Source organism: Microcaecilia unicolor, chromosome 11 (assembly GCF_901765095.1).
Source record: "Microcaecilia unicolor chromosome 11, aMicUni1.1, whole genome shotgun sequence".
NCBI lineage: Eukaryota > Metazoa > Chordata > Amphibia > Gymnophiona > Siphonopidae > Microcaecilia > Microcaecilia unicolor.
The window spans coordinates 53,980,880-53,995,921 of record NC_044041.1 but is presented as its reverse complement, the minus strand read 5'-3'; the positions used below and the strand labels follow the sequence as shown (position 1 = coordinate 53,995,921).

The 15,042-nt window shown below is 41.1% G+C and overlaps 1 protein-coding gene across 1 annotated transcript in view; it reads right to left on the bottom strand.

The window, feature by feature from the left end:
- Nucleotides 1-6,373: 6,373 nt before the first annotated feature.
- The window catches only part of GOLGA3 (golgin A3), a 94,112-nt gene continuing 85,443 nt past the window's right edge, over nt 6,374-15,042 (bottom strand). The window contains exons 23-24 of the mRNA XM_030220167.1: nt 10,906-11,069; nt 6,374-10,646 (exon numbers count right to left, since the gene is read on the bottom strand). Coding sequence (XP_030076027.1) covers nt 10,451-10,646; nt 10,906-11,069 — 360 coding nt within the window. The 3' untranslated portion in view covers nt 6,374-10,450. The remainder of the gene's footprint in view (nt 10,647-10,905; nt 11,070-15,042) is intronic.

The window sequence follows — 15,042 nt, the reverse complement described above, 5'->3', positions numbered from 1 at the left end:
ATGTAGGGGTTGAGGTTTTGGTTGGCTAGAAGTTTGGCTAGAGGTATTCATTAGGTTGGTGAGAGGGGGGATCCTTGGGGGTGATATGTCCGCGTTCGTTGTTACTTGGTATGATCTTGAGGTCAGGAATCCTTTGAGCCATGTGAGAACTGTACCTTCTACTCCGAAGTATTCTAGTATAAGTAATAGTATTCCATGATTTACCATGTCGAAGGCACTGGACATGTCGAATTGTAGGAGGAGTATGTTGTTACCAGTTGAAATTGCTTGTTTGAATGAGTTCATTGCAGACACTAGTACAGTTTCGGTGCTGTGATTTGACCGAAATCCTGATCGAGACTCATGCAGAATTGAGTGTTTATTTAGGTATTCAGTAAGTTGTTTCCTCACTATGCCCTCCATGAGTTTAGTTATGAGCGGGATAGATGCTACTGGGCAATAATTGGTTATGTCCATTGTGCTTTTTTTAGCATCTTTTGGCAGCGGAGTGAGTAGGATGTTTCCTCTGTCCGTGGGAAAGAGTCCATTTTGAAGTCTGTGGTTTACATGATTTGTGAGGTCTTTTTTTGAATTGTTTGGGGGCGGATCTTATTAGGCTAGTAGGGCAAGTGTCTAATTTGCATTGTGACTTGGCGTATTTTCCGAGCCATTGTGAGATTTCATCTAACAATATCATGTCAGAGTTGGTCCATGATCGGTCTGCTGGGCATTCCCCGGGTTTTGGGTCTAGACATTCGAGGATGCTTGTGTACTCAGTGGTGTTGGTAGGTATCATGAGTCTGAGCTTTATAATTTTTTCATTGAAGTAGTTCGCAAGATTGGTTGCGGACGGGGTATCTATATTAGTAGAGGTAACCGGCTATTTACTGCCTGAGGACTAACCACCACCTGTTTAGTAGTTGGTAAGGGCTCACACACTAACCCTGCAGTAATTGAGCAGCACAGGGCAATGTGGTCATGCTACCGATTACTGCTGGAAATGCTCCCACAGTAGAAAATAGAAAATTATTTTCTACTATGGGAAACTGTGTGCGCCAACTTAACTACCACCGGGCTCCTTTGCCACCCCAGTGGTAGGGCCGATTTGGTGCACACTACCCAAGTGGTAGCCCTACCGTACCTTTGTAAAAGGGCCCCTTAGTTATTCAAATAAAAGGTATCTTTGACAAGCTTTTGATAGCTATTCTCTCTTCTTCAGGTCAGTGAAAAAGCCAATGTCTCTGTTGGGTCAGTCTCAAAGTGTTTGTTCTAATTTCAAAGGTTTTCCAGTCCTCTGTACTTTTCTTTCCTTTAAGCATCTCTACTGTAAACTCGTTAACAGGGATCTTCCGCAATGTTCAACTCTTCTTTTTTTTTTTTTTTTTTTAATTTTTTAAAAGTTTGTTGTTCTATGAAGATTAATACATGGCCTCAGTTTTTGGCACACCATTTCCAGTGCTATGGAAAATAATTTTGTATTTTCTAGCACAGTGCTAACCTAGCAGTAATCATTGCCCGGTTACCACAGGAGCCCTTACTGCCACCTTAGTGGGTGGCGGTAAGTGCTTCCCCCCACCATGGCCATGCAGTAAGAATAATCTTACCTCATGGCCATGCTTTTTTATGGGCTTTTTACCGCTAAGATAAAAAGGGTCCTTTTTACTGCAGCTTGGTAAAAGGACCCCATAATGTAGCTTCACTTTGTCTCCTTCACTATTTAATGTCTTACTTCAACCTTTAGGAAGACTTCTGGAACAACTTGAAATTCCTTATTTTATATATGCAGATATCAACACCCTTTTATTTCCAATTATTATTATTAGCTTATTATTAGCATTTGTATAGTCCAAGCGAGAGGCAACAAGGGTGTGGATAAGGGTTCTGGCAGCGTATTCAGAAAGGAAGGGGCGACTTTTGCTAATATTGTAGATAAAGAAGCGACAGGTTTTGGCGATCTGTTGAATATGGGCAGAGAAGGAGAGAGAGGAATCAAAGGTTAAGAGCCGAGGAGACAGGGAGGATGTGAGAGCCATTAACAATACACAACACTGGCCCGATACCCTGAAATCCATCACAAAGGGGGTCTTTTACTAAGCCACGGCAGAAATCAGCTGGTGGTAAACGCCAGGACACATTTAGGAATACAGTAGGCATCTCGGCGTTTACCACCAGCTGATTTCTACTAAGAGCTAAAAACGTTACTGCGGCTTAGTAAAAGACCCCCAGAGTGTGTACATATGATTGAGCAATGGATTCTGAGTAATTATCTTAAACGTAATCGTGATAAAACCAAATTTCTTTACCTAAGTCTTCCCATTGTTTTATTTCCTCAGGGCTTTAAAATAGCCTTAGATTCATTTTCATTTGTATCTTGTTCTATAATTTTAGGGGTTGAAGTAAATGTTTTGTTATCCTTTTCTCAACCTGTCCAAACTCTTCGTCTTTTTATTAAAAAAAAGTGAGAACTATTTGTAAATTTTTTTGATGGTGTAAGTTTCAAATTGCTGGTTCAAGCTTTAGTTCTATCTAGAATAGAATATTGTAATTTCATCTATGTTGGTTGCTTGAGTATGCTACTAAGGAAAGTTCAACTGATTCAAAATGCTGCAGCCCGGATGATTTTCTCAGCCTCTAAGTTTGATTCGATTACCCCATTGCTCGTTGAGTTGCATTGGTTTCTGATCAAGGCTAAGTCCCAATTTAAGCTATATACCATCATTTTTAAGATGGTGACTGATTTGGCCATTCTTCTTCACAAAAGCTCTGTAAGTAAAACCATAAACCGGATGTTGCTACACTTTCCAACAGTCAAAAGGGTCAAATCAGGTAAGATGTTTACTTTGTCTATATGTTATCAGGCATTGACAATATCGAACACTGCCAGCATATATTCAAACTATTACAGATATGACTTTTCATAATTATCTCAAAACTTTTTTTTTTTGTTACATTTGTACCCCGCGCTTTCCCACTCATGGCAGGCTCAATGCGGCTTACATGGGGCAATGGAGGGTTAAGTGACTTGCCCAGAGTCACAAGGAGCTGCCTGTGCCTGAAGTGGGAATCAAACTCAGTTCCCCAGGACCAGAGTCCATCACCCTAACCACTGGGCCACTCCTCCACTTAAGTACCTGTTTTTGCTCTGTAATTCTTGGACATTGTATGTGCAATTTCTTATTACTACTACTATTTAGCATTTCTATAGCGCTACAAGGCGTACGCAGCGCTGCACAAACATAGAAGAAAGACAGTCCCTGCTCAAAGAGCTTGCCATCTAATAGACAAAAAATAAAGCAAAGCAAATCAATTAATGTGTACAGGAAGGAGGAGAGGAGGGTAGGTGGAGGCGAGTGGTTACGAGTCAAAAGCAATGTTAAAGAGGTGGGCTTTCAGTCTAAATTTAAAGTTGGCCAAGGATGGGGCAAGACGTAGGGGCTCAGGAAGTTTATTCCAGGCGTAGGGTGCAGCAATTTCTTATAATTATAATACACACTGAACTTATAGGTTGTTGAGGAATAGAAGCAATGTGTAATAATAATAAGGTACCTTTTAATTTAGAAGTGTACAAAGCCTCTAGCTAAAGAAAAATTATATGCATTTTTAGTGGTAAAAGCAGACAGAGTAACAAGAGGGACGCAGTATAGGTGGCCTACAGTCTGAAACTTAGTGTGCAAAAAAAAAAAAAACCCCACAACTTTGTCCTACATACAGTAATAATTGATAATCTTCTGAAGAACCATTTGTTTGAACAGCACATCAAATACTCTCCCTATTTGGACTGCAGGACCCAAGGCAGTATGGTTTCAGTAGATGCAGGTTTTGTCAGACAAATCTGATTGATTTGACTGGGTGACCAAACCATTGGACGTGGGAGGGGCGCTAGATGTGGTGTACTTGGATTTTAGCAAAGCCTTTGACGGGTCCAAACAGGCAACTGATAAACTGAGTGCCCTCGGTATGGGACCTAAAGTGACTGACGGTTAAACCTGGGTAAATGGAAGGAGGCAGAGGATAGTGGTAAATGGAGCTTGTGCTGAGGAATCGGTCCTTGGGCCAGCTCTTTTTAATATCTTTGTGAGTGATATAGCAGAAGGACTGCCTGGTATGGTCTGTGTTTGCAGATGATACCAAACTCTTTGTAATAGGGTGGACACCCTGGAGGGTATGGATAGTATGAGGAAGGATCTAGCAAAGCTTGAAGAATGGTCCAATAATTGGCAACTAAGATTTAATGCTAAAAAATGCAGGGTCGTGCAATTGGGTTACAAAACTCAAAGGGAACTGTATAGTGTAGGGGGTGAAGTGCTTCTGTTTATGAAAGAAAAGTGGGACTTGGGGTGATTGTGTCCGATGATCTTAAGGTGGCCAAACAGGTAGAAAAGGCAACGGTTAAAGCCAGAGGGATGACCAGCAATAGTGCCTTTATATAAATCTCTGATGAGGCCCCATTTAGAATATTGTGTGCAATTCTGCAGACCGCACCTACAAAAAGATATAAACAGGAATGAGTCGGTCCAGAGGGTGGTTACAAAATTGGTCAGTGGTCTCTGTCATAAAACATTTAGGGACAGGCTTATGAACCTCAACATGTATATACTAGGAGAAAGGAGATATGATAAAGATGTTTAAATACCTCAGTGGCTTTAATGTTTAGGTGGTGAGCCTTTTTCAAATGAAGGAAACCTCTGGCATTGGAGGACATAGGATGAAGTTAAGAGGAAGTAGGCTTAGGAGTAATCTTAAAAAAAAAAAAAAAAACTACTCTTTCACAGAAAGGGTGGTAGATGCATGGAATGGCTTCCCGGTGTCAGTCATGGAGACAAGGACTGTGTCTGAATTTAAGAAAGCACTGGAAAGGACTTAATGGTTACTGGATGGGCCATTTCACCATTATCTGCCATCATGTTTCACCTAATCACAAAATCTTGTAGTATCTGATTGACTCATGTTATGTTTCATCAGTAGGTTATATCTTATGCAAGTACATGACCAGTTACTGTGGCTGATATACTGCTGTGTGAGCATCCAGAGTGTTTCTTTGCTATTTGTAATACACTTTCAAAGAACAAATCCCAGTCTCTGAATTGTGTTGGTTAAATGATTATTTTCTACCAGATTTTCAGATAAAATCTTTGTGTGTTTTGGTGAAATATTTTGGATGAATCTCTTTATTAAGGCAGTCAATAAAACAAGCAGGCGGTGAAATTTTCTATTACTTAACTGGCTATGCATTTCCTTATAATACTGGCAGTCAGTTTGTTTTACAATGTTTAGTAGCTGAAATTCAGGTGAAGGGGTGGGGCTGTTTTCAGAAGGCTACATTTTGTTGACATATGCTAATGACTAGTGGTAACATTATAAATGATGTTGAAAGTTGTTCCCTTTTGCTTAGTCATAGCAATTTATTAAATTTTCATAGTTCTTACAGATGTTTTCATTTAAATAGCTCTTTGTGTTATATTGATATTACTCTTTTTGACCCTGGGCAAGTCACTTAACCCTCCGTTGTCCCACGACCAAAAAAACCCCAAAAAACAAATCTTAAGGCCCCTTTTACTAAACTGTGATAGTGATTCCCGATGCGGTAAATGTGACGCAGCTCATTTAATTTGAATGGGCTTTGTCACATTTGCTGCATGGGAATCACTATCAGTTTAGTAAAAGGGGCCTTTAGATTGTGTGCCCTCTAGGGACAGAGACATAACCTGCATATAATTATATGTTATCCACAGAAAGGCGGTACATCAAATCTAATACCATTTACCCTTTAAAATGGGTTTACTGTTAAGAGGCATCAATTGAAATTCTACAGGTCACCATTAACATGATATTATTATGTCTACTGCATATTAGAGGGACAAGATACCAGATCAGATCACTATCAAATTTATAACAGAATAAAACCCTTTACCAAAAATAGTTTATTGCACAAAACTTAAGAAATTCTTATGCACATTTTAAACGTATGCACATGCTTGGTACTATAATCTTCAGTTTTACATAGTGTACACTTTTCCAACTGCTACTGTTTCTTTTAGGTTATCTACCCCAAAGCAAGCTTTATAAACTTGAGTATGCAATGGATTAATGAAAACATTTCTTTTCAAACACCTTTCTTTCATGGAATTGGCAGTTAGTGATGTGACATGTGGGAATCTGAACAGCAGCAGTAAGTGTTTAGGTTGTCAGTTATTTTATTGACTTTAGTAACAAATTCTGGTGCCCCTTTAGAATATTTAGGGTGTATTTCCAGAGTTCTACTAGGACAGAATAAATGCAGTGATGCCCTTTGAATGGTAACACAAGTCTGCAGCTAATGTGGACAAAGCAGTGTAGTTGCCATGTTAATCCATTTGAATACACAGCAATAAAAGTTAATTAAAAAAAAAAAAAATAAAGGTGATACCCGTTTTTATTAATTTTTATGTCTATGGCAAATGTGGATAGCTGGTGTGTTTTATACAGAAAACAAATATCATCCTCAATATCACTTGAAGTCTCTTATCTTCCGAGGGAGAATAATATTTCTCTAAGATGAAAGTAGCTAAAGGAAGACTGTCATACTGACTATAAATAAGGACAACAGGTAACAGTGGACATCATCCTAAGGAAACAGAGAAAGCCAGTTCCTTTTCATATGCCAAAGGCTTCACAGTCAGTGTCCAATCAATGAACAAAGCTCAGTGTTCTCTTAACAGAGCCATTTATATACCCTAAGAATTAGACTTCCCAGTAGACTGTATACATATACACACACACTTTGCCATAGCCAACTCGCAGGAAGAGAAGTCAAGCCTGAAAAGAAATATTACAGTCATTACTCTGTCTTCTCACACACCAGCCCTCTGTAAGGCAGCCATTTTATTTCCTCTTGCAAATAATTCTGTTGGGGATAATCTGTATAATATTAAATCTTTGAATGACCTTGTGAAAATTTGCTCTCTGACTTATTTTCTAATCATATTTGCCCACTTTGCTTATTGCACATGTTTTATGAACTAGCAAATAAAAACAACCTATGTGTTTGCTACTGATGACACCATTAAACATGCCCTAGCACCTTTTCTATGGATGATGGTGTCCTAAAATAGAAGCACATAGCTTGAGTTTTATTAGGCACCCTCAATGTGCAGTAGTTAGTTATTAAAAATTAAATCTAAGCACTCACAGCAGACCCACATAGCAACTAACATGTCACGTTTTTACAAAGTGGCGCTCTGTGTACTGGAAGATTGGCCTAGGTAGGCAATGAATACCAGGTATCAACCAGGAAAACATTCCAAGAGTGCAGCTCAAGTGCAACATCTCTACAGATCAGATGCTCCTATTTGGATGATCTCTGAAGTCAACATGGAGTCCTCCCAAATACCAGTTTGGCAACAAGCAAACAGCATTTTACAAACTGTACAAATCTACCTCTCCTCATAACAAGGGCAGCACTATCATAAGAAGACAGACTTCAGTGGCAGGGCCTTTTAAAAGCAGCAGTGTGCCTACTCACAGTAAACTCCAATCTACCGCGAGTATGAGGACAGAAACAGAAGCTCCAAGGGTAGCTTAAATTAACCCCAAAGACTTCTAGTTTTCTGGGTCTTTCCCAAACAGCTACAGTAATGGACTGTAGACCATAGGATGACTGAACTGATCCTAAAAAGGAATGTTAAGAATGTGAGTACCAAGTATAATTCTCTGGCCTTAGCCAAAAGCATGATGGCAGCTATGAATGAGATGGCAAGTCTGGAAGCATTAAATACTACAGCACACTGTGCGTATATGTTCCTCCAAAGAACCTTTGTGCACTAAATGGAACTTCAAAACTTATCTGTGAACAACTTTACATGTTTTTCTATAAAACTGGAACAGTGCAGGCAACTTTTAGAACATGAACAAAAGAAACATTCAGTTAAATGAGTACCATTTTTCTAGGAGCACAAAGCAGATGTGGCCAAGTTAGTTGTAGTCTTTGCTGTGATAAAGCAGTTGCTCTTCTGGGTAATAAAACATTACTTGCTCTGAAAACTGATAGTGCTAATGGCATAACTTGGCATAAGCAGCCCCCTCTGGTATATACACAGTCTATCAAAGGAGTATTTTTAATCTAATCTACTTATGCTTCTTTTAAAAAATTACCTGGCAAGCAGACCTTTTTCTGTTAGGAATGTGAAACTAGCCACTGATGCTATCCTTAGCTTGAACTCTCTGATTTGCTTATTTCCCAAAGGAAAAAAAAATATCAAACTTCCCACCATTTGTATGTATATGCAGAAAAATGACTGCAGCATTTTACCACTTCTGCAACTGATTCACTACTAGTTCAGACAGTGAGATTCAGGAGGGAGCACTGGAGATACAAGTCACACATAATATATTTGTAGGACCACAAAAGTGGATAAGATAAAAAAAGCGCAATTATTTATATGAAATGTTCCTTTCAGGCTAGTTATGCCTGAATTGAAGTTTCTTAGGGCTTCTTTTACAAAGCCATATAGTGATTCCCAGGCAGCAAATGAGAGAAAGTCCATAGGAATTGAATGGGCTTCCTCTCATTTGCCATACCGAGAATCGGTAGCGTGGCTTTATAAAAGAGGCCCTTACTGACCATGGGAAGGAAGCTTCTTGGAGGCAGAAGTCTACCATGTTTGCAACAACCAAAACCTGCATATTCCAACCAGGAAACCCAAACAAGGGCCTTTTTAGCTGGCAATGTAAAAATGCTAATGCATAGGTTCAGGATTTGGCTCTTCCAATTTTAAGAGGAGGTAGGATCATTTTGGGAGATACAAATTGGACTGACAATGCTCTTTTAGCAAGCCTGCTTCTTGTTAAACTCTAATTGCATGACCATCTTCACAGGGGAAAATTAAGTTCCTCAAATATCATCATATAGAAGAAGTATTCAAACTGACTAATGGCTACATTTTGGTAGTGCCATATCAGAGGAGGAACGCAGCAGAAGTTTCTGCAGCAAGACTGGTTCAGCAGGTCTTTCCAACTGGCAAAAATAATATGTAAAATTACCTGATCAGAGGCTATTGTATTTATACTGTACCACACTGATTTTTAGCATATTGTTTAAATCAGATAAGTAAATTCTGCCCCAATTATTTGATAACACAAAAAGTCTAGCTTCCTGTTTTTCAGATGTGTTTACATAATAGGATGAGAAATTAGAAGGAGTAACAGTGCAAAAACATTTGTGCAATATGGGGGAGAAAGGGTCATTCAAATAGAAAGCAAATACTGGCATTTCAGATGTGCTTTACAAACCAGATGTGCTGTGATTTGAGTACATGAACGTTTGAAGGTATAGGAAATGTGAAATCTCAGTGTTAAAAAGCATTTAAAATTTAATTTAAGGCCCCAATGTAATACTTGAGGAGTAGTTTACAAAATAGCCCAGGGACAGGTGATCACTTTATAGTGATGTGACTATGGGATATCAAGAGACTCCTCCAGTATCACAGAACTATTTGGTTATCACTCCCCTCCCCCCCAACATCTTCTGCTTCTGTGATTGCCATTGCAGTCCTTGCACAGTTCACTGTGCATTCAATCAAGCACACCTGGACTCCTTAAAGGGCACAGTCAGGGGCTTTAGACCTGCACAAGTGTGGCTAATGGGAAGAGCTGGAATGGTTCAATTTGGATAAGCACAGATCCTACTATGTGAGCAGCAAGTATTTGTTTCTAATTTGAAAACATTAGACACCTTCTACATACAACATACAAGGAAAATAAATGAACACAGATCATAAAAATATATATCCTTTGTACAGGCCTAACTATTCCATCTTTGAAAGACACTCAAAATTAAGTTACTAAAAGTTTTATAATTCCTGATGCCCCACACTAATTTTACAATATTTTCCATCCACAAACTTCAGAAAACAAAAACACCAAAACAGAACAGAAAAAAAATTATAAACAGATATAACATTTGTTACTGCTTAAGGACATTAACATACCAGCTCTTTAACTCCACACACACCAATCATTTTTAACCTGCGATTCTGGCTACATTAGACTGCTGCTAAAGTGCTGTCCCCCACCCTGGTAGTAAAGGCAGATATTCCTTTTCTTTCCCACACACATGCTCACCTGATCTGAAAGTGCAAGATTTCTATATCTAAGAATCATCTTGTGCAAATTTTGCCCAGTGGGTGCAATGAACTTCTTGGCTGCATGCCAAGGCTTTCCACGAGCTTCAGCACAGCAGAGACGTAGATTCATCAGCTGAAGATGGATGAGACTTTGAAATCTTTCTCCAACTACACAGAGAAAAGGCTCGTACCTGGGAAGAAAGCTTTTACTCATTCCTGGGTGCTCCTTGTATTTTTGATATGGTTATTAAATTCAATGTTGAACTCTGAACATGTCTTTTTTTTTTTTTTCAAACAAATAAATATTAGAAAAGAACAGCTTTGTTTAACAGAGCTGAATGTGTTTGGGAATTCACCAAAGCAGACACACATCACTGATTCAACAGCATCTGCTCATCAGCACAGTGACCACTTTTCTCCCTTTCATTTGGGGATCTTTCTAAAGAGCTGAGGTCCACAGCAGCAAGTTCCATCAACTGTCCCTCCATCTGAGTCCATGAGGACATAGATTCATGCACAGTGACCGTGTGTTCCTCCATCTGGCGCTGCAGGCTGTCCATCTCTTGCCTACAGGGAGAAGAACGGGAGCATGAACAGCAAAACTAGGCTTAAACATACACACAAAGTGAGGAACAGATCACAAGAAATCAAATTCACACTGAATTTCAAACATCAGTGGCCGGAATGTTAGCCCTAGCACAATGCTGTTCACTTGTTATAATTCTACCACTGTGCTAAACCTACAGGTGCACAGATTAATTATCCAGCTAAAATGGCAATGACAATAGTAAACAATAAGAAAATCAGGCACATCTCATTAACATACTTGAGTTGCTGAAGGCAGCTGTTCAGGCTCTTTAAGGGCTCCTTGCTTACAGCTGTTGGTGGCTTCAAGAGCTCTTCCAACAGTGATGCAGGGACTGGGCAGTCAGGAATCTTCACTGGAGTCACAGGATTGGAAGGATTATTATCTCCTTTCAGCTCCTTTCTCTGTTTAAAGATATACTTTGGTTACTAAAAGTGCATAGCTATGAAACATCCAAGGATCCTGTCTGCTAAGGGTGAAGCTGTTCAGGTGTTGGTAGTATACAGGGAGAATATGATTCAACAGTGCTGAGAACTAAAATACCTCAAAACCATTCTGCAGGATATTTGCAACACAGGACGATCTTCAGAAGGGCAATGGAATGTAAATTGCTACTAGAATGTGAACATTTACAGCATGCAGAACAAATGGATGCGCTTTTGACCGCTTATTGTCTGATGTCATTAGTATCTCAGAAACTCTCTCTCTCTGAACATAATACATGCAAGTCCATTATGTAGCTTCCCCGTATTTCAGAACCTGTGGGATAGTTGTTTCCATCAACCAGCAGGTAGAGAGAGAAAACTGAGCTGAGACATATCTCTCTTGGCATCCAGTCCAGCTCTTCAATATTTTCTGTCTCCAGCAGGTGGATAGGCACTTTTCAGCCTCTGGTTTTGAGTGATTTGCTCCTGGTCCAGTTGGTCAACTGGTCCCCATATAAGCTTTGCGGGTGGTTTGAGTCTGCAGAGTCGTATCTGAAGATCTTCAGATCCCTGTCTTAAGAGCCCCACAAATTTACTTCTTCCCTCCCTTCACCTCTTCCCTGTGGAACTCTCCTTTTCGCAGCAGCTGACAGTGGTAAGTCCGACTACAGTTTGACTGAGAACTGCTTGGAGGGCTGCAAGTTCTACTTGGTGCAGAGGAGGGATCCTGACTCAATGCTTGGGACTGCGTTGTGCTGCGCTTGTGCCAGTCGTGGTGAATAGCAACTCCCACGGAGGCACAAGTGATTTTCCCGCTGTGGGTCCCACCAGCCAGCATAGGGGCATTGCACTGCGTGCAAGTTGGGAATCCCATGGGGCACAGGGTAACGGTTGGAAGCAGCACTTGAATATGCTGGGGACTTTGGGCTCTCTGGCAGGGCCAGTGCACAGTTTGATGCTGGAGGGCGCAGGAATGGGCGCCATTTTGTCGGGGCTGACTGGCAGTGAGGAATAGTCTCTGCCTGATCACATGCGGAGCAAAGCCGCCATTTTACAACCTCAGGGCCCAACAGAGCATTCAGCTGCATCAAGATCTTTGTTTTCTCCAGAGTTATTATTGCTCTTACACCAGGCCTATTTAATGGACAGTCGGAGTTGCTGCAAGATGATTCATTTTCTCAGCCCACTGCCGCTCCAGCTTCTAAGAGATCTTGTTTAGCCTCATTTGTCTCCTCTGCTTCATTCTCCTTATCTGATATGTCTCAGTCTATTCAGAGGAGCCATTGTTGAAGGAGCTGTTACAGAAGGGAGAGCTCCCTCCTGAGGAGGGGGATGACATGAAAGTACTGAGATGTTTCATAAAGAGAAGCTCAGTACTCTTATTTCTGAGGCATCAGAAGTTCCATCTTGATTGATCATGAGTGGGCTTAGAGGTCCTTCTAAGGCCTTCTTGATGCATCCAGACATTCAAAGACCCAAGTACAGAAGAACGGGCCTCCCTGGACGCGGAACCAAGAGTAGTAACAGCCATAGCTTGCCTTTACCCATTGGTTCCGGAGGAGAAAGAGAACTGCAGCTTCCCAGTGTGGACTCCCTTGTTACGGTGGTGACAAGACCACCACCACTTTGCTGTTGGAAGGATAGGAAGCTAGAAGGCTCACTGAAACGAGCATTTGAACTGGCCTCATTGGGCCTTCAAACGACAGTGTACATAAGCACCGCTATACCGTAAAAGACCAAGGGTTCATCAAGCCCAGCATTCTGTCTCCGATAGTGGCCAATCCAGGCTTCAAGAACCCGGCAACCCCCCCCCCCCCCCCAAAAAAAAAAAAAAAAACTTAATTCTTAATAATGTTCAATGGACTTTTCCCTCAGGAATCTGTCCAAACCCCCTTTAAATTCCATAAGGCCAGTTGCTGTGTGTGCAGCTCATTTGTAGCTAGAGCATGCCTGAAGTGGCATCAGAAGTCTGCAACAGAAGCCAGGCGCCACAATGCCCAGCTGGAAGTGGGATTGGCTTACTTATGACATGTTACAGGTTACAACCTGCACTATGTCTTTGGCTGGCACGACACATCGGCAATTCTGGTTCTGACATTGGGCAACTGCTGGACAGGGATCCCTCTCCATCTTCCACAGGTATACAGCCTGCTGAAGCAAGGTCTGGTGCTCATGGAGGATCCCGTTCTCCTTTGGTCTTATACTGAAAGGGCTCAGTTGAGACAAAAAGGTTATCCTTATTCAGTCATTGCTACCTTGCTTCAGGCTTGGAAACACTGTACATCCATGGTGTATGCGAGGGTATGGAGGATGTTCGAGAGCTGATGTTCTGAGCACAGAATTTCTCCCTTCTATACTCAGTTTGCTCCCATCCTAGCGATTCTCCAGGCAGGTCTTCACAAAGGATTGGCATTAGAATCTCTAAAAGTTCAGGTTGCAACTTCAGCCTGTTTCACGGCTGACTACATAAGACATTTCTTGCAGGTCACCCAGATTATCGTTGGATTCTTGCAGGGAGTGGACCGCTTGCAGCCTCCCTTTCATACGCCATGTCCAGAGTGGAACCTTAACTTAAGTCTCTTGGGCTCTTCAGAAGCCTCCTTTTGAGCCACTCTGGAAGACCTCCTTGAAACATCTTATGCTAAAGACAGAGTTCGTGGTGGCAGTTGAGTCAGCATGTAGGGTTTTGGAACTTCAGGCTCTCTCTTGTTGGTATCTCTTTCTCTGCTTTTCGGAGGCAGGGGTCTCCCTGCGATCGGTCTTCTGAAAGTAGTAACAGCATTTCATCTGAACCGATCTGTGGAGCTTCTATCCTTTCAAAGAGAGGAAGAGGCTCAGTATTCTTCCTTGAACCTTCTTGATGTGTGTAAAATGTATTAGCTATCTGGAAATCATGAATAAGTTTCGCAAATCAGTTAGACTGTTTGTGCTTTTTGGTAAGCAGAGGCTGAGCCTCATGGCTTCCAAACCCACAATTGCTAGAAGGCTGAAAGAGACCATCATGGCAGCTTATTTGTTTGTGGGGAAGTGGGCTCATTCCATGAGACGTACAGTGACATTCCGAGTGGAGACTACCTTATTGTAGATATTTGCAAGGTGGCGACGTGGTTGACACTGCAAACCTTTGCCAAGCACTATAGGGTGGATGTTGTGGTGTATTTGGAAGCCAATTTGGGGGCTTTGGTCCTCAAGGCAACCACAAAAGGATCCCACCCAATCTAGGGATTGCTTTTAAACATCCCACAGGTTCTGGAACAATGGGAAGCTATGTAATGGAAGGAGAAATGAGATGTTACCTGATCATTTTCTTTCCATTAGTCCTTCCCACTATTCCAGAGGCCCACCTAAGGTTTCTGAGATGTTTAGTTATTGAGAAGTAATGGGTCAAATAATGACTGTCACCTTGCATGGTGCTTCCTGCATATCTCTTGTTCTCTACAAGTTTTACAGAGATGAAGAGAGGTCTACACATGTTTGCTCATCTGGTTAGTGTTAGGTTAGCAAGTTGTTTAAGGTTGCTGCGTTTATTCCGAGTTGCTTCTTACTGCTTGTCTACGTAAAAATACTAAGGAGCTGAACTGGATGTCAAGAGAAAGATGTCTCAGCTCAGTTTTCAGTTCTGTCTCTACCTGTTGGTTGATGGACACAACTATCCCACTGGTTCTGGAATAGTCGGAAGCTACATAATAGAAACAGCATTTATGACCGATAGGACATTTTTGTGATTCCATGCACAGAGCTGTACTTCTGCAGTAATGACAATAACCTAGTTCCCATTTTCAGAGTATTACTGGAATCAGTTACAAACTCGGACTAAAATTTTAATGGTAGATGCTGTTTATAGTAATATTGTTAAAAAAAAAAAAAGCATGGCAGCGGCCTCCCCAGGCAAGATGAATATCAAGCTTTTTTATTAATGGTGATTGGTCCTTGTTTGTGGAACACTTTGTCA